Below are 20,886 nucleotides of genomic sequence, written 5' to 3'. Positions count from 1 at the left end.
AATGGCAGAGTTTAGGTCCTTAGGGTTGATGCATATGCGAATGTCACCCTTATTCTTCTTCTCGGTAGCGATCATGGTGGAGACCCAATCAGTTGGATCACTGACTGCTGCTATTATGCCAGCAGAGACCATGTCCTTGAGCTTGGAGTGTACCTTGTCTGTCAGCGCGAGGGACAGGCGGTGAGGTGGTCGAACAACGGCAGTTGCATTGGGGTCTGTGACAATCTTATAGGTGACAGGTAGCCTGCCTGGGATGGCATCGAAGAGATCAGGGAAGTCTGTGAGTGGATCCCAGGAGGTGCGCAGCTGGTGAACTGCAGTCGGGTGTAGTGCTTCTGGCCCAGCGAGATTTAGTAGGAGGGAGGCCTTTACAGCATCTGAGTCAGTCCGGTGTGCAACATTGATGAAGTGCCGGTAGTCTATTTCAAAGGTGGCCCAGCGTTCGCTGATATCAGCATCAAAGATTAGAGGGTCGGGCTTTCTGCACGAGGACATGATGGTGAGAAATACAAACTCAGTAAACAAATAAAAACCGGTAAACAGTTTGCATCCCACTTCTGACACCATGTAAATGATGTGAGACTGATGACAACTTTAATCACTGTTGTACAAGCACAGCATTGGAAGCTGTCAGCCATTGGGACCTCGTGCAGCATTTGCTGACTGCAGGAGGAGGAGAGTGCTGTTACAGCTCTGGTGATGGGGTGGAGTTAGTGAAGCTAGCAACATGTGGTTAGTGGATGAACAGCATTAATCTACAAACATTAAGAGGTTCTTCATAGTTAAAGGGGTTCAGAGAGCAAGACAGTCAGAGGGAATTGTGCCAACTCCAGACAGATTTGCAGCAACTGCTCCTTCTGCAGTCGAGGGGGGTGGATGTGAAGGGAGGAACTTAGAGAGGTGAAGGACCGGCAAGCTCGGCTCTTTACCTCTGAATCCTCCAAGATCATCTTCCGATCTAGGGTCCGCCATCTGGAGCAGGATGAGACGTGCTCACGTTTCTTCTTCCGTAAGGTTCACAGGGGGAGCTCTGTGATCAACAGCCTTAGGGAGGAGGACGGCTCGGTAGCATCCTCGCAGACAGACATGCTGAGGATCTGCAAATCCTTTTACACGGATTTGTATGACAAAAAGGCCACAGACAGCACCGCCTCCCAGAACTTCCTGTCCTCTATCACGGAGGTCTTGGAGGACAGCAAGCGGGAGAGTCTGGACCAACCACTGACTCGAGAGGAGCTGACTGGCTCCATCCATTCCTTTGACTTGAGTAAAACTCCCGGAAGCGATGGCTTACCGGCCGAGTTGTATTCGGCTCTGTGGGACAGGATGGGCCCGGACCTGCTGGAAGTGTACAACAACATGCTTCTAACCGGCAGCATGTCAGACTCCATGAGGAAGGGCAGCATCACCCTAATCTACAAGCAGAAGGGGGAGAGGAAGGATATAAAGAATTGGAGACCCATCACATTGTTGAATGTAGACTACAAGATCCTGTCTGAGGCCATCGCCAACCAGGTCAAGTCTGCTCTGGGACAGGTGATCCACCCGGACCAAACCTGTGCTGTTCCTGGCAGGGAAATCTCAGACAGCCTCGCGCTGCTGAGAGATACCATCGCCTACGTGCAGGACTGAATGGTGGATGCCTGCCTAGTCAGCTTGGACCAGGAGAAGGCCTTCGACAGGATATTGCACACGTACATGAGGGACGTGCTCTCCAAAATGGGTTTTGGGGAGGGAATCCGAAATTGGATCAAACTGCTCTACACCAATATCTGTAGTGCAGTCCAAATCAATGGGTGGGAATCAGACAGTTTCCCTGTAAGGTCTGGAGTCAGGCAGGGTTGCCCTCTCTCTCCTGTCTTGTTTGTCTGCTGTATTGAACATTTTGCCGAGTCTATCAGGAAGAATGCGATCATAAGAGGAGTGACATTGCCAGGCAGTGGGGCATTGCCAGGCAGTGGGGGCATTCAAGTCAAGACCTCCCTGTACATGGACGATGTCGCCGTCTTCTGCTCGGACCCAGGGTCGGTCCGCATACTGATTAGTATCTGCGACCAGTTGAAGTCGGCCACGGGAGCCAGGGTGAACCGTAGGAAGAGCGAGGCCATGCTCTTTGACAACTGGCCCGACCGATCTTCCGTCCCCTTCACCATCAAGCCTGACTTCTTGAAGGTGCTGGGGATCCGGTTCGGGGGGGATTGAGGTGTGTAACAAGAATTGGCTGGAGCAGATAGCCAAGGTGGGGAGGAAGCTGGAACTGTGGAGGCAACACTCCCTCTCCATAACCGGAAGAAAATTGGTCATCAGGTGTGAGGTGCTCTCGGGGCAGCTGTACTTGGCACAAGTGTGGCCTGTCCCTCCCTCCTACGCCACAGGGATCACCCGGGCCATCTTCCAGTTCATCTGGGGGTCGAGGATAGACCAGGTGGGACGGGCCACAATGTACAAGTCAGCAGACAACTGGGGTAAAAGCGTGCCCAACGTCGCCCAAGATCCTTCCTGCACCATCAGAACCTCACTGCCAGCGCACGCTGCCCTCTGGACGGCTGCTATAGAGAGGAGACGGTTGCCCACCTCATTGCAGAGTGTGGATTTGCAAAAAGAGTCTGGAGGGGTATGCAAGGGTCCCTGGAACGCTTTATCCCGAACAGCTCCGTCACAGAGGACTCTGTGATTTACGAACTGTTCCCAGGGACACATTCAGAAACTGACATTGAGTGCTGCTGAAAGGTCATCAACTCGGTGAAAGACGCTCTTTGGTCTGCCCGAGCATTGTTCACCACCCAGCAGAGTGAGATGTCCGTCAGGGAATGTTGCCGACTGGCCCACTGCAGACTGCAGGAGTACGTGCTGTTGGACGCACTGAAGCTCGGTGCAGCCAACGCCAAGGCTCTGTGGGGGAGGGCCACAGTCTAGGGTCCTTCCGCTGCTGGACATGGGGGGGCACGGTATGGTGGAGACGCCCCTCAAAATAAGGGGAGGTATCCCACGCCAGGGGGCCACATGAGTGGCACGGGTGGGGGACAAATTTGTGGAATTTGAAAAATGAATAAACTGTATTGAACAATTTGTATAGCCTCCGAAAATGTCGGAAGAATTTTTCGCACGGATCACATATATTTATTACTTGAATAAAGTCTATTTTGAAATTTAAAAAATAATTTTAAAAATATTTCTGTTCAAGTCACTTCTTCGGTCTTAATTCATACCACCTTAGCACCTTTGAAAGACCCTGTTTTTTGGCCGATGGGTAATTGAATCTTTCTTTTGAATTGATTAAAGCAGCAGGAGAACATATGGCAGTACACTGAGTATCTGTTCTACTCAATACTGCTGCTTGGCAACAGATTCTGGCATTGTCACTTTGAAAGCTTGAAAGCTCACACACTGGTGAATGCGTGCGTGTGCGTGCACACCCCACACCCTCCTCCTCGGTGTGTGTTAAATGTTTCTGTGTGTGTAAAAGAAAGAGAGCAAGAGAAGGGGAGGCAGTGAGAGGTCCCAATTAGAACCTGCAAAGAAGGCTGAGATGAATGGGTTTAGTTTATTTGAATTAAATGCAGTCATCCTGGTCTACCAATTTGCTTGTCTTCATCCAGTATGTGCCAGCAGTTAGTTTGCTGAATACCTCACATATGAAAACAAATTACTTTCGAAATTGGTCTTTAAAGTCATTCTCAATAATAAACTGGATTATATTTATTTAGGAAAACTGAGAATCCAATTTATTTATTCAGCTGGGGCTGAAAGGATGATTTATTAACATACCTCAAATATTAAGGAAAGTCTTCATACAAATAGGGAGGGTAACACCGTGACTTTATATGAATTATAGAATTAAATATAGTTCCTGTAAAGAACTTAAAAGTGTTTTGTGTGCACTTGTCAGACCCATTAAATATACAAAATAAGTATTTATTGTGCTCCATAAACCAAGGGGAGGAAACAGCATCTCTGCTTTTACAAAGGCTTTTCCGTCTTATTATCCCCGCAAGACTAGAGAGCACGACAAGCATTGAAACATGCCAAGGACGGGTCTGGATTTTGTGGTCATCAGCAAAGTCAGCTTGATGAAGACTCATCACATCTTGTGACGAGTCTGCTCTTTAAGAGGTTCCATTGCACCCTGCAATACCAATATTATTAATGTTACTAAATGCCAGCAACACCAATGTCAATAAACTGTCTGAGAAGCCAATTGCATTGACTCAGCAAAAGGTGGTCACTTCCCTGCTGGACTCCACGGGTGGAATCACATTTTTCCACAGATTTTCCACAAAACGCTGGCAGTTCTTTGTGAAACTACTGGCAAATCACTGCAAAACTATCAGAATGTTTCTGATCCCATGCAAGTAGAAATCTCAAATTTCCTGAGAGGTGCTTGACACGATTATTTAAACTGTGAATCCACCCATGGAGTCCAGCAGAAAAGTAGAAAACTGAAGAACCTATATTCTTCACTGAATTAGATCTGATCCAGTTCAAACACTCTGCACATTTCACAAGACAAGGCAATCTTGTATATTGTAAATATAAATTTGTATGTAAATATAATTTAATTTGGAAAATAGTGTAAATATAATGCGTATTGGATTATTTTACCTTAGTTCCATTAATTTGAATGCATTCAATTTTTTTTAAATGGTTTAAATATATTAGTGTATTTTTAAACAATATGTAATAAATGATCAATTTGTTATAGTTTGTGAATTATTTTGCAAGTTTGTGTATATCAGAGACACTCACATCATTCGAAAGACTTTGACAGTTTACAGTCGGGAAGTCTGGGCATAATTGAGCTGTCAACACATTTTTGTGGGTGAGACTTGTTAATAATGCCAGAAAGCCTTGGAGATGAGGCTGGATCCAATTATGTGGACCAGGTTACTGCTAGAAGATCTGGTTCAGGTAACTGTCCAACTATCAGCTTCCTTCCACAAAATTACATTAAGTAGTTTTCAGGGCAGGAGGATTTGTAAAATAGTAATTACGTCTTATATCATTGTGAAAAACAAAATAATTTCAAAATATTTTGCAGCATGATTAGTTCATGAATAGCTAATGTTTTTGACAATTTGCTGAATTATTTTGATTGTTGTGGGGTGCTGTGGGAATGCGCGATAAATCGCTGGCATCAATTATGGGAATTCCCAATTGAAGTCGCCCTGCCTGAAATCTAAAGTTGCTGCCAATTTCACCTTGTAATCACAGCAAATGGTAGCCATATCCCCATCATTACAAGCTTTAAAAATTCTCTTTTGGTACAAAGGTAAATGTGCAATATTGATTTGGCTGCCTCAATGAATTCGTTTTTTTTCCCATTTAACACTGTTATTTCAATGTGTGTCCAGTGAGTTAGTTTAACAGAAAGGGAGGAGGAGAAAATCCTCCTTATTTGCTATTATAACATTTCATTTAAAAGTTTGGAGAAATGGGCACAGAAAATGTTACAGAATGAAATTTCTATTGGCATATATGTATATTAAAATAATGAATCCATTCAATGGAGCAAAAATCAAATCACCCCAATGATCTTTGTTTTTAATATTTTTATTGATTTTCTTATTATGTGCTTCACACCTCTCCAAATTGTGCATCTTCCATATCAGATAATCAAATATTTAAATATACTTTATACTTGCCTCAATATATTTGGGAAATTTTCCAAGGAATTCAAATTGTTTATAGCAATATTAATAGTAATGTTCTTACTTCAACAGTTGTTCGAAATATCAAACGGCACAACATTGTATTGAAGAGGGAGTTGGGTGAAGGCGCCTTTGGCAAAGTTTTTCTAGCTGAATGCTATAACCTTTGCCCAGAAGAAGAGAAGTCCCTGGTGGCAGTGAAGGTATATGACTATAGCATTTCAATTATTAATTTATGGTTTGGTCTGCAGCGCCCTGTGATAAATGCTTGTCTGTCTTTTAGCCTCAGTTATATTTTAGGTAAGACGGTATAGGATTAATGCAATGTCAAAAGAGCATGATACATGATCTCACCCGTGATTTAAAGTATGGCTGGGTTTCATATGGCAATGACAGCAGGACAGCTCGGCAAAACCAACCACAGAAAATATAGGAATCTGATAACAGAGTGATGGAAGCCCAGTCGATTCTACGGAGTTCACTACTTCACTCTGCCTACTGAGTGGAAATTAAACACCAGTACATTTACTTCAGTATTCCTGCTTACGGTGTGAATTTTGTTTTACATTGTACTAAATTAACAATTCACCATCCAATTTATATAATGTACCATTTTTATTTGTCGTATGATGTTACATTTTCCATTGTACCTAACACAATTTACTGACCCAATGTATTTTTATATTAATATAGATTATCTACTTGAATTGCTTAAGGACCATCTTTTTATAAAGGACACCTTCTAACATTTTCATGTGAATATCTGTGTGATATGCAAAGGCATTTTTGCAGCAAACTAAATTATTGATAGAACAGGAACCTCCTGTGGTGTACCGTATGGTGACAATATACTGTTTGAGGTCTACTGCAGAATTATCAACAGTGTGCCTCACTCAGTAGAAACAAAAAAGAGGCTTTGGGGATTATCTAACTGTAGTGGTTAGTGATGTGTGGTCTATGCATCTGGGATACCACTGTTGTAACAGCTTGACCAAGTTTTAGAACTAAAGCAGTTACATGGAGCAAACAAAATAAATTGCAGAAAAAAATTGATATGGATCAGTTGACTATATTCTGATTACCCCTGCAAACTTTTTGGCTCCATTGGCAGTAATCTTGTTAGAGTCAGAAAGTTGTGTATTCCATGTACATGCTTTGACTTGAGCACGTGCTCAGTGTTGGAAGAGGTGCTATTCTTCAGATGGGGTCATATTGACATTTTATCAGCCCAACCCAGTGTTGTGTTTTCCTGATTGTTAAACATTCCTTGAGAATACCTGAAGGAAAGCAACGAGTTCTGGCCACCCTTATTAATTCAGCAGATATTACTGATTAATTGGTTATTCATTACATTAATGTTTAATGAATCTTGTGTGTAAGACAACAACCAGATTGATGAGTGGCAAAGTCACCTCCACGTAATTTGTTGATGTGGTAAAGCAATATAAAGTGCTTATCTCCTCATCACTCAGTTCAATGTTCTCTGATATTTTGTATATTAGTTGTGGTTAATGTTGAGAAATATATTGCGCTTCAAGATGCAATTTAAAAATATTGAAAACTCCAAAGTAATAATCATTTTTTAAAAAAAGGTTCCAAATTGACATAATATCTACCAAGAGTTGTTATTAGATTTATGTTTAATAATGGTGTGTTTCACCCCAGTGTCAAATGTAATTGAATTTATTAGTAATGAAACGTTCTCAGTCTTGGTGGAATCATTAATGGCATGTATCAATCTAGCCCATTCCTTTTTAGGATCTATTTGCCAGATAGGGCAGCCAAATAATAATTTATGTAAACTGCCTAAGCCTTAGATACAAAGTGGTCCATGGCACTCAAAGACCCCTCGAGCTATGCGGTATATTTAGAATTAAGTATCTTTAGGTTCCCTGTTCAAAGTAAACATAAATAAATATTGACAAATGCTTCTGTATGTCACGCACCCTGTAGTGCTGAATTCATCCTTTATTTGGTTGATTTCACCAACACTCTGTCATTACATCATTCTAAACACAAGCTCATTGTTGTAAATCCTACTGTTATTTCACATAACACAGACCTTGAAAGAAGCCAGTGACAATGCACGGAAGGACTTCCATCGTGAAGCAGAACTCTTGACCAACTTGCAGTATGAGCATATTGTGACATTCTATGGTGTATGTGTGGAGGGTGACCCAATCATTATGGTATTTGAGTACATGAAGCATGGAGACCTCAACAAATTTCTCAGGTTGGTTCAAAACGCTACAAGACTTTCTATATTGTTACTACTATGTTATTAAGCATATGTTATGAAAGTAAGCATGCAGGTACAGCAGGCAGTGAAGAAAGCGAGTGGCATGTTGGCCTTCATAACAAAAGTAGTTGAGTATAGGAGCATAGAGGTCCTTCTGTTGTATAGGGCCCTAGTGATACCACACCTGGAGCATTGTGTGCAGTTTTGGTCCCCTAATTTGAGGAAGGACATTCGTGTTATTGAGGGAGTGCAGCGTAGGTTCACAAAGTTAATTCCCGGGAGGGCGACACAGTCATATGCTGAGAGAATGGAGTGGCTGGGCTTGTATACTCTGGAATTCAGAAGGATGAGAGGGTATCTTATTGAAACATATCAGATTATTAAGGGTTTGGACACGCTAGAGGCAGGAAATGTTCCCGATGTTGGGGGAGTCCAGAACCAGGAGCCACAGTTTAAGAATAAGTGGTACGGCATTTAGAATGGAGATGAGGAAACACTTTTTCACACAGAGAGTTGTTTACGAAGGAACTGCAGATGCTGGAAAATTGAAGGTAGACAAAAATGCTGGAGCAAAGGAAATAGGCAATGTTTCGGGTCGAAACCCTTCTTCAGACTGATGTGAGGGTGGGGGGGAAGAAGAAAGGAAGAGGGTACCTTATGCTGCCTTATCCGCTGAGTTTCACACACAGATTTGTGAGTGTGCATTCTCGGCTCTCATCAGCCCACTGGCTCCACCTCTTCCTTTCTTCTTCTGCCCCTCACATCAGTCTGAAGAAGGTTTTTGACCCAAAATGCTTGCATAGATGCTCTTATCCACTGAGTTTCACACAGAGATTTGTGAGTGTGGAATTCTCGGCCTCAGAGGGTGGTGGAGGCCGGTTCTCTGCATACTTTCAAGAGAGAGCTTGATAGGCTCTAAAAGATAGCTCTAAAAGAGGGCTCTAAAAGATAGCAGAGTCAGGGGATATGCGCAGAAGGCAGGAACGGGGTACTGATTGGAGCTGATCAGCCATGTTCACATTGAATGGTGGTGCTGGCTCGAAAGGCCGAATGGCTTATTCCTGCACCTATTGTCTATTGTCTATTGTCTATTAATTTACTGCAGAAATAATACTCCTATTAGGTGAAGCAATGTACTCTCAAGCCTGTCTGCTGATAATAAGATAATGTTTAGTTTCGTTTGGAGATAAAATTTTAAGATCTAATTATAAGATCTAGTCTGGAATCCCACCAATCTACCGTAACATTTAACCCCTTTGATTATCAAGAACCTATCAACCTCAAAACACCAGCTTCTGCTTCCACTAACATTAAAAGAGAATTCCAAAGATTCACGATCTTCTGAGAGAAAATAATTTGCCTGTTTTTTGTCTTGGGCAGTGACTTATTTTTAAATAATGGCATGAATAAAAAGGTTTGGGGGGCAATAACATTCCAATGTGTCATTTCAGCCAAGATAAGGTAATATTTACAAGGGAGTCAATTTCAGATATTTCTCATATTTTCTTACAACATAGAAAGACTCCGTTCGGCCAGTTAGGTCTATATTTGCTCTCCTCATCAGTTGTTCTCCCCACGATTTTCCTTCCCATGCTCCATCCCATGCTCATTATACCAAAATTCACTATTAAATTCTAGCCTTTTCTGATGATCAACATAAAACACAAAGGATGAAATCGGTCTTTAGTTATAGCACAGAAGAGACATTGGTGAATTGATGCCCTGTTTGGCATAATACTCAATTGTGATTTATATCGACGAGTAGTAAGACAGGCTGCTAATTCATTACTGCCTATACTTGAATCATTATTCGACAAGGAACTTCATTCCCTTGGTTTCTACGATGCCAGTCATTACCCTGATAACAATCGCTGTTGGTGTAAATATCTGTGTTAAAAGTTTGATTGTCAAAATTTGTACTTAATGAAAGGGCTGATCTGACCATTTCTTAACTCGAATATTTTCTCAAACAATTGTTGGAAGTGGTCCAAAGGTAGTCCGAGAATGTACGAAGAGTTAACACCGGAGAGAGAGTGTTCACAAGGACTGAGGTATAAGGGGAGCACTCTTAACCCTTCTGTATTCACAAGAAATATATTTTCTTAATTCTCTTGAACAAAAAACAAAGCGTTTTGACAGTGGCTAAAGAATTCCCATTGAGCCTCCTTTGTTTTTCTATTTAATTTTGGCAAGGATGCCTAAACCCAGAAATAGGGGACATTTGAGGGGACTTCCAGGGAAAAATAGTTTGACTCAGTATAAGGCTTGACATCTTTAATGTTTAGGTTATTGGTTGTCTATATTTGATACATCACACCTGCTTTACACCCGTAAAACTGCCAAAATTATAACCCATATTAATTATATTAATTAAAGTAATTATCAATGAAATGTACAATAGCACATGCCATATTACTTTTAATCTGTTGGAGGTTTTCCAGAAACAATGCCTTATACTCTCTTATAAAACAAAGCAGCCATTTGCTCTTAATATGAAAAATATTGGAATTCGTTGTGAGTCTACAAATGGAAAATTAATTTTAATGCAAACTAATAAACATAAAATATTTTCATAAACAATGTATACATCCACCATTGAAGGTGGTGCTTTCAAGTAAAAGGTTCTAATCAAAATAGTGCATTATTATGTAGTATTCAACAATTGAATGTAAAATTCCAATTGGATTCCAGAGATCTGCAAGATCTTGGCTGGTGTCAGGTTAGGCCGTTAGTCAAGCTTGTGTGTGGTGCAAATTTGGTTAAGCATTTCCTGTTCCTCTACTTCACAAAAGGATTAATCTTTTTTTTTAGTGTAGTGAATTGATGATACAACCCAAACCAAGAAGTGTCTTGAAATAATGTTTCTTTAACACAGTGCAGCTCCACAAACTTCAAAAGTACAAATCAAAAGTGCTTTGCTTTGGGTAGCTTGACAACATGAGTGTTATTATGTAAATGTAAAGAAATGCAGAGGTAATTTATGATGATGCCCCCAGGACGGGTGAATTATAGATGAGAGGTGAAACCATTGCGATGAGGTTAAGGTGGGGTTGTTTCCTCTGGAACAAAAATACCTCAGTGGAGATTTAGCTTGTGTAAAAAAATATAATAAGCCTAGACAGGTAAACATAAATCATTTATTTCCCATTAAAGGGACTGACAGTAACAAAATGACATAGAATTTTAAGGTAAAACTCAAAAATACAGAAAACCGAAATAAAAACAGAATATGGTGGAAACATTCAGCAGGTCAGGCAGCATCTATGAGAAGAGAATCAGAATAAAGGTTTACTGTTTCTCTTTACAATGATGCTGCACGACTGCATAATGATTCCAGCATTTTCTGTTGTTTTTATTTGTTGTTATAGAGATGTAATCTTGTCAGAAGGAATGGTGGAGAGTTGGTAAAAATGAATCACATACAACAAGTTGGGAAGATTTGAAATTCACTGCCTAAAAGCAATGTGGGGGCAGAAATCTTCATCACATTTACAAAGGATCTGGACAACCAGATGAAAAGCCACGGGCTCTGGGCCATAAACCAAGAGTGGGGAAATGACACTAATTAACCTACTCTTTTTGGACTGGCATTGGCACACAATGGGTTGAACGACCTTGTTCTATTTAATTTTCTTTCCCTTTTATATCAATGCCATCTATATTTTAAGGAAACTCCTGCCCATGCCCTGCTGCTAAAACATAAAATGGGAGGATTATTTTTATTAGACTTGATTCAAACCTTGAATAAAATTTGCTTCCTTTGAACTTTCAATAATGTCTCTAATCCGTAGGAAACTGCAGGATGTGAGTAGGATGCCATTTATAACAGATGTTGCTCAGAAATATTAAAACATATGTTTCTTGATAATGTGAGCCACTAGTTTCCACAGAACCAGTCTGCTCCTGACCTCATCTGTTTTGAGTCAAGCATGGGTAAAGGAGTTGACTGTCAAATAAGTGTGGCACAGATTCATGAGGACTCCAACCTTTAGATTAAGAGTGTGGATAGGAGAGACTTATTTGAGGTTTTTGGCATGGGTTTATTTTTGTTGGGGGTAGTGTGTTGGTTGTGGGGATGAGGATAAGGGTTGGGCTGTTGGTGGGGAGTGAAGTCATAATGAGAGAAGGCTGGAAATGTTTGTTCATGCCAGGTATCAGAATAAAAAAAAACTCAGTTCAACTGAAAACAATTGATAGTTGTAAATCTGAGACTGATAAATTTTAGCACCTCAATGTCACAAAAGATATCTTAGGAACATGCTGGTGGAGGAACTTGAATGGGAGAATGAATATCATGGAAGCAACTTTCTTTGCAATAGCCATTTCACTCGTCCCTGACAAACACCAGGGGTGGGAACACATCAGTAGCAGGACTGATTGCTCAGGACATAGAGTAGAACCATAGCAGCTGAAGGCACGGGCACTTCCAGTGGAAAGATAATGAGCGCACAATGGAGGAGCACAGATATTTTGGAGAGCTGTCAGTCACCGGGCCATGGACAACAAAAATGTTGCCAGAAAAATGTAAGTGGCCATGAGATGAAAGAATGGGTCCCCAGGGAATGATCATGTACAGAAGATCAAGAATAGCTTGCATTAACATTAGAATCATAGAAACACAGAAAATAGGTGCAGGAGGAGGCCATTCGGCCCTTCGAGCCTGCACTGCCATTCAATAGGATCATGGCTGATCTTCCAACTCAGTATCCTGTACCTGCCTTCTCTCCATACCCCCTGATTCCTTTAGCCACAAGGGCCACATCTAACTCCCTCTTAAATATAGCCAATGAACTGGCCTCAACTTCTTTCTGTGGCAGAGAATTCCACAGACTCAGCACTCTCTGTGTGAAAAAAAAATGCTCATAGAGCTAAAAATGCTAAAAGACACCCCTCTTATCCTTAAACTGTGACCCCTTGTTCTGGACTTCCACAACATCGGAAGCAATCTTCCTGCATCTAGCCTGTCCAACTACCTAAGAATTTTGTAAGTTTCTATAAGATTCCCCCCACAATCTTCTAAATTCTAGCGAGTACAAGCCGAGTCTATCCATTGAAAAAGTAAGATGCACAGATTGGTCAAGGGAATGACTGAGTCGCAGAAATGGAACCCGTAATAGATGGTTTTAATATTTCATGTTTTCCCATAGTTCCTTATTCTTTTGGGTGTTAGTCTTTAGCTCCACCTTGGCTGGCCACAGTCTACGGGGATCAGTACACCTTAGTTAAGTTGGAATGCATTTCATTTGGAAGTGGATGGGGCTGACGTTTTAGACAGCTATATAGCCTGTACACCTGACAGTTTCTTTTCAAGGCTCTCTCAGAGCAGCTGTAGATTCCCTTCAGAGGGAAATGCTAATTGAATAAATATTTAACAGGTGAAGTTGTTTCTTGTCTACACTACTTTTTACTCATATGATTGTATTTATGTAGCAGTTTGCAGTGCAGTGAATTGCTTTTAGGTATTAGTCAACGTTGCAAACACAGCTCTAGTTTGTGCACGGCTAGGTCTTACAAACAATAATGAGATGTCATCAAATAATCTACTTAAGTAATGTAGGGTAAAGGATAGATATTCGACAAGATCAAGGGATATGGGGAGAAGGCAGGAACGGGGTTCTGATTGTTGATGATCAGCCATGATCACATTGAATGGTGGTGCTGGCTCGAAAGGCCCACTCCTGCACTTACTGTCTATGTATCTATGTTTCTAAGATATTAGGAGAACTTCCCTGCCTTACAATGAATGGTGTCCTGGAATTTAATGAATGATTGAAGTACAGATGGGGCCTCATTCAATACTATAACATTGCTTAGTTGCTTGAGTTTAAGTTTAGTTTATTGTCACATATACTGAGGTGCAGTGAAAAGCTTTTGATGCATACTAACCAGTCAGCGGAAAGACAATACATGATTACAATTGAACCATCCACAGTGTACAGATACATTATAAGGGGAATAACATTTGGTGCAAAATTAAGCCAGTAAAGCCTGAAGACAGATATTCTGATGAGGTAGATAGTGGTTCAGGACTGCTCTCTAGTTGTTGATAGGATGGTTCAATTGCCTGATAACAGCTGAGAAGAAACAGTCCCTGAATCTGAGGGTTGTGCGTATAGCTGCAGATTTTCCATTTATCCTTTAAGTTGGTTGTCAGAGATTTGCTCTGCTTTGTGGTGTCTTTGCTCATTGAGCAGTGTAAGAATCAAATACATTTGGTCATCTACCCCTGAGCAAAGCAGATATGAAGAAAAATTCTTGACAAGTCAAAGACATCCCATTTGTGATCTTATTCCTCATTCAAGATATATAAAGATTGGCTTGAAGTCATTAATGCTAAGTAAAATAAGCACATAGAGATGCAAAACAGATATTTCCTAAGTACATGCACATCTTCTTTGTTTAATTGTCCAATTGAAATTTCGAATCGACTAATGACTTTTTATAAATAATCAATCGATATATATTTTAAAAAATTGATTTTCTAATTTTGGCATGCCTGTATTGTATACAAAATAGTATCCTTTTGTGACTTCACTTTTCATTTTCAAAGTGAACTTGCAGAGTTACTTAAGAGTACACAAAACACAGATCTTCACTGACATGTGTCAGTGTGTCCAAGCGCACCATTTCCAATCGTTTAGATCAAATGGGAAATTATAATAATTATACTGCAATTACAAATTCAATTATTGCCAAAGTCAGAATGATCTATGACCTGCATTTCAACCATACTTTAAATTTGATTCTAGTCCTGCATAGAAGATACTTACACAAGGAATAGTAAGCTTACAGCCATGCAAAAGAATGCAGCTTTACGATTATGTTTGAAGGTCATCATCAATGCTTCATGTTACTTTGCAAATACTAATTTAGCTTTGTTGGACCTCTAGGTCTCATGGACCTGATTCTATATTCCTTAGTGATGGCCAGTGCAACAGAATGGCAGAGTTGACTCAGTCACAGATGCTACATATTGCCATGCAGATAGCTGCAGGGATGGTATACCTCGCATCGCAGCACTTTGTTCACCGTGACCTGGCGACTAGGAATTGCCTGGTGGGAGAAAATTTACTGGTGAAGATTGGAGATTTTGGTATGTCAAGGGATGTGTACAGCACAGACTACTATAGGGTAAGTGTGAATGGTTATTTGGTTATAATATTTTAATTAATCTGTTGAACTATATTCGCATTATAAATGAATTGTTTAACAGAAAATACTCCAGTACAGTGAATCACTACCGTCGCATCATTCTTCCTGTAGTAAAAACAATGTATGTAACATGCTAAGAACTGCAGAATGAAGTACAGAACATGGATACATAATTTAAATCTAGTCCCAGGCCATTCATGGTGCAAGTATTTCCTTAGGGAAGCTATAATTCACAAAAGATTTATGGAAATCTCGCATTCTCTCCACATAAATTTATTGACAAAAGATTTATTTAAACAAACATATTCAGTGATGTGGTGCCATGCAAGAATGCCGAGTTAACATATGGCTGGATTCTGATTTTCTCAGATTTATTTAATATTTTAATAGCGGCGTATTTGCTTTAACCTATAATGTTGAAGTTCCTACCATGCTGGAGCTTGTTGTGTACGTTAAAGTTGTCCATTGTGATAGGTTGTGTGACTTCACCACTCCCAACCCAATATAAATGAAAGGTTTTGCCAGGAGTTTCAATCCTTTGTGATCCTTTGACGCAGTGACTGACAGAGCTGTGTACCTGATGCCTAACTGATTGTGATTTTTGGATGGAAATACAAATGTTTTTCTCTAGATCACAGTTTATAGCTGTCACAAAACACTGTTAAAAACAAAAATATATAACTACTATCCAGTCACACAACCCATCTGGAGTATTTTCCAATATAAAGCACTGAAAATACTCAAGCTGAACCCTGATACGTTTATCTGGGATGTTTTATAATTAGAGTGGTTGCTGCATTCAGTTCATATTTTTTTCTAGATTGGTGGAAAAAAGAGATGAAATCTTCCAACAGCGAATAAAAAATATCACTATTCTGTCCCTTTACCTAAAAAAAATCAGCTATTATTGACTAATGGATTCCTGATTCTGGGCCTCTTTATATATTTCTGTTTTTGTGAACTAGCATTACAAATATAAAATACTACTCATGCTGGAAATCTGAAATAAAATAAAAGCACTGGAAATATTCAGGCCGTGTCCACGCAGAAAGAAAAACTGTTAACATTTCAAGTGGGCGACCTTTCATCAAAACTGAATTCAACATTATTCATTTTAATCAATGCATAAAGCGATAATTAAACCAAAATTGAAAATTTTTGAATTTTCCAGATATATGCATTAACAGAATAGAAGGCAACAAGATTATTATTTAGGCATAAACACTTAATGGTAACACAATCGTCAATATCCTTGCATCTAGCTAGATCTATTGAAATCAAAATGCAATATGTGAAGATGCTAGAAATCAGAAATAAAAAGAGAAGACTCAGTATCATGGCAGGCTTGAAATGCCTTGTGATGGGGATAAAGCCAAGTCCTTAGTTGAAGAGAAGTGGGATGTCAGAGGAGGTGATTAAATACAGCCAGGGGTAAAACTGGTGAGGGCAGGGAAGAAATGGGTCAGATGAAAATTGAACATTATTATTTAAAATATGTAAAATAATATTTGTCAATAAGCAAGATTGACTAATTTGTGGAAACTTTGATGTACAGTTATGATAACAAGTACCTACGCTTGCTTTGCTATAAATCATGCTGCTTCTCCTCGAGACCAGCACATTGAAAAAGTTGTGTTAATTATTTGATGGCAGTTGTAACTGACATAAACCTGAAGGGTTTTTTTCCCAGAGGTGAAGCATCCTATACCCTCCCAATAGACAATAGACAATAGGTGCAGGAGTAGGCCATTTGACCCTTCGAACCAGCACCGCCATTCAATGTGATCCTGGCTGATCATCCGCTATCAGGACCCCGTTCCTGCCTTCTCCCCCTGACTCTGCTATTTTTAAGAGCCCTATCTAGCTCTCTCTTGAAAGCATCCAGAGGACCTGCCTCCTCCGCCCTCTGAGGCAGAGAATTCCACAGACTCACCACTCTCTGTGAGAAAAAGTGTTTCCTCATCTCCGTTCTAAATGGATTACTCCTTAATCTTAAACTGTGGCCCCTGGTTCTGGACTCCCCCAACATCGGGAACATGTTTCCTGCCTTTAGCGTGTCCAAGCCCTTAACAATCTTATATGTTTCAATGAGATACCCTCTCATCCTTCTAAAGTCCAGAGTGTACAAGCCCAGCTGTTCCATTCTCTCAGCATATGACAGTCCCGCTATCCCGGGAATTAACCTTGTAAACCTACGCTGCACTCCCTCAATAGCAAGAATGTCCTTCCTCAAATTAGGGGACCAAAACTGCACACAATACTCCAGGTGTGGTCTCACTAGGGCTCTGTACACCTGCAGAAGGACATCTTTGCTCCTATATTCAATTCCTCTTGTTATAAAGGCCAACATGCCATTCGCTTTCTTCACTGCCTGCTCTGTACCTGCATGCTTACTTTCATAGACTGATGTACAAGGACTCCCAGATCCCATTGTATTTCCCCTTTTCCCAACTTGAAGCCATTTATATAGTAATCTGCCTTCCTGTTTTTGCTACCAAAGTGGATAACATTTATCCGCTTTAAACTTCATATGCCGTGCATCTGCCCACTCCCCCAACCTGTCCAAGTCACCCTGCATTCTCATAGCATCCTCCCCACAGTTCACACTGCCACCCAGCTTTGTGTTATCTGCAAATTTGCTAATGTTACTTTGAATCCCTTCATCCAAATCATTGACGTATATTGTAAATAGCTGCGGTCCCAGCACCGAGCCTTGCGGTACCCCACTAGGCACTGCCTGCCATTCTGAAAGGGACCCGTTAATCCCTACTCCCCTCCATACCTTTACCATCTATATAATACTAAAACTCTTTGTCTTGTTTGTGGCTGTGTTTGTGTGTCAATCTGGTTAATTTTCCTATTTTCTTCCAAACGCTAGGCCACAGCCTTCCCATTTTCACACATTCTACTCACATTTTTCCCGTTGAGGCGATAAACATCTTCCCGTCACATTCCCCGCCTATATTTCCAAACTTTTTAACCATTTAAAGCTTTAAAAACAACCCGAAAACTCACCCATTTCTGGAAAAAAACCGAGTGAGGCCACAATGCACTCACAAGGCAGGACGATACACTCCGGGAGGGAGGGGCATTCCAGTGCTCGCGGTGAATGAGTAATGGTGGCGGCTGCCGCCCGCCCGGTGCCCTGCGGCCACCCAGTGCCTGGTGGGGAGGCTGCTACCATGGACCAAGCATGGCGACTGCCTGGGCTGGAGCCGAGCCTGGAGCCGAAGTGAGGGCCGAGCCCAGGGCTTGCAATTGGGCCGTGACTGGGGCTGAGAAAGAAGTCGCCGGTGGAACCAAGGATGAGCCTGGGTCCAGGGTCAGGGACGTTGAAGTAGGAACCTGCACTGTAGCCCAGGCGACGGCCGAACTGATGGCTGGAGGCTGCCGCTGGAACCAAAACCGAGCCTGGGTCTACAACCAGGGCTGGGTCCAGTTTGAGAACCAGGCCCAGTTCCAGGCCCTGACACTGCTCTACGACCTGGGTAGGTCCTGGGGCAGGGAATGGGAGTGAGGGGAGGAGGATAAGGGAAATGAGGAGGAGGGAGATGGGTTAGGATCTCTACCCCCTCCCTCTCTGCCCCCTCCCTCTCTACCTCCCCTCCCCCTCTCCTCTACCTTCCTTCTCTACTCCCCTCCACTGCCTCTCTCCCCTCTCCCCCTCTACCCCCCCCCCCCCTACCCCCCCTCTATGCCCCTCCCCCCTCCTCTCTACCCCTCCCTCTCTTCCCCCTCCCCCCCTCTACCCCTCCCACTCTGCCACCTCTCCATCTCTCCCCCCCTCCTCTCCACCCCCTCCCTCTCTACCACCCCTCTCTCTCTCTCCCCCTAACCCCCCCCTTCCTTCTCTACCCCCTCCACTCCTCTCTACCCCCCCCGTCCTCTCTACCCCCTCCTCTCTACCCCCTCCTCTCTACCCCCCTCCTCTCTCCCCCCTCCATCCCCCCTCTCCCCCTACCCCCTCCCTCTCTACATCCCTCCCACTCTGCCACCTCTCCTTCTCTACCCCCCTCCCTCTCTACCCCCCTCCCCCTCTATTGGGACCTATGGGTGAGTGGTGGAATATTGTGCTGGGTCAAAACACCCCCCCGGCCCCGCATTGGGGGATGGGACTCAACAGGTCCCACTTGGTCTAGTAATTTCTAATTTCCTTTTGCTCACAAAAAAAGTATTGCGAACAGAACCATACTTTTATAAACAAGCCAATTCACCCCAAATTGAAGGTTTACGGCGCCTGTCTGTCTATTAATTGCTATGGAGTTTATATCCTGACAGCACAAGTCTTGTGGTCTTGAATGTCTCAGCATGCTAAGACCAGAAAAACTTGATTAAACACTCTTCTGTCTATTGCTTGATTATTGTTCATTCGCTGTAAAGATGGGTTAGGATGGTTCCCGGCCATCTGGTGGGACTCATTAGGTTTTGATTTTTAAATGCTAGGTTTTAGTTTCAAGTTCATGAGGGGATTTGAAAATCTGCATGAGAATCTTTTACTCAGGGTAGGGAAATCAATAACATTGATGTAAGGTGAGAAAGGAAAGATTTAATAGGAACCAGAAGAGTAAATGGGCTGTCCCACTGCGGCGACCTAATTGGCAAGTTTAGAAGAGTTTGCCCTCGGCTCATAGTCGCAGCATGGTTGACACGAGGTCCTAGGAGGTCCTTGTAACTTACCTTCATGCTCATGAGTAGTCCCCACATACTCGAGGCCTCAGCTAGGTTGCGGCGTATTTTTCAACACGCTGAATAATGCCCGCGAGTAAAAAAAGGTTGCCATGGAAATAAACATTTTTTTTTACTCGTAGGGTTAGTCGAAGTAGGTCGTAGTAGGTTGGCATGTTATTCATAGGTAATCGAGGATAGTCAAAGGTAATCGAAGGTAGTCGTAGTTGGTCTTCAACATAGTCGAAGGGAGATCGAAGGAGGTCATCTTCACTCTCCGCTATTCAGTGTCCAATTTTCCCAAAGCTAGTCGAATCTAGTCTTCAACATAGTCGAAGGAGGTCGAAGGACGTCTTCTACATAGTCAAAGGATGTCTTCAACTTGATACTTTTTCAAACGCTCCTAAACTCTTCTAAACTTGCCAATTAGGTCGCCGCAGTGGGACAGCCCCTTAACTTTTTCACTCAGAATGTAGTGGGTATATGGGAATGAGCTGCCAGAGGAGCTAGTTGAGGTAAGTACTATAGCAGCATTTAAAAGATGCTTGGAAGGATACATGGATAGGAATGATTTGGAGGTATATTGGCCAAACGTGGGAAAATTGCTTAGCTTAGATGGGGCATCTTGGTCAGCCTGATTGAGATGAGCCAAAAGGCTTGTTTCCATGCTCTATGACTCTATTCTCTAAAGGTCAGAATTCCTAGTCACATTCCAACTTTGTAACATGGGTGATGAGTGGCAGCATACAGGACATACCAGCCTGCTTGACAGGCATTTCATCTGCAGCCATTACTACTGATACACAGCGGCATCAGTTTGTAACATCTACAGTTGTATTGCAGCAACTCATTACGAATCCTTCGGCAACTTTTGCTAAACCTATAACCTCTACCAGCAAGAAGGACAAAGGCAGCAAGAACAGGGGAGCACCATGTAGCAGTAGAGTTGCTGGCTTATAGTGCCAGAGACTAGTTTGATCCTGGCTATGGATGCTGTCTGTACATAGTTTGTACGTTTTCCTTGTGAGTACATGGGTTTCCTCTGGGTGCTCCCACATTCCAAAGATGTGGAAGTTTGTAGGTTAATTTGCTTTCATTATAAAAAAAATCCCTTAGTGTGTAGGATAGTGCTAGTGTGCAGGTGATTGCTGCTAAATTCTTCTGAAAATTGTCCCTAGTAGG

General features: G+C 42.0%; 1 protein-coding gene across 1 annotated transcript in view; it reads left to right on the top strand.

The window, feature by feature from the left end:
- Positions 1-20,886, top strand: part of ntrk2a (neurotrophic tyrosine kinase, receptor, type 2a) — a 223,625-nt gene that overhangs the window by 166,194 nt on the left and 36,545 nt on the right. Inside the window, exons 13-15 of the mRNA XM_055632947.1 lie at positions 5,721-5,851; positions 7,709-7,881; positions 14,778-15,018. Coding sequence (XP_055488922.1) covers positions 5,721-5,851; positions 7,709-7,881; positions 14,778-15,018 — 545 coding nt within the window. The remainder of the gene's footprint in view (positions 1-5,720; positions 5,852-7,708; positions 7,882-14,777; positions 15,019-20,886) is intronic.

Source organism: Leucoraja erinacea, chromosome 3, assembly GCF_028641065.1.
Source record: "Leucoraja erinacea ecotype New England chromosome 3, Leri_hhj_1, whole genome shotgun sequence".
NCBI lineage: Eukaryota > Metazoa > Chordata > Chondrichthyes > Rajiformes > Rajidae > Leucoraja > Leucoraja erinaceus.
The sequence above is the reverse complement of the archived record's forward strand: the minus strand, read 5'-3'. Positions and strand labels throughout refer to the sequence as shown.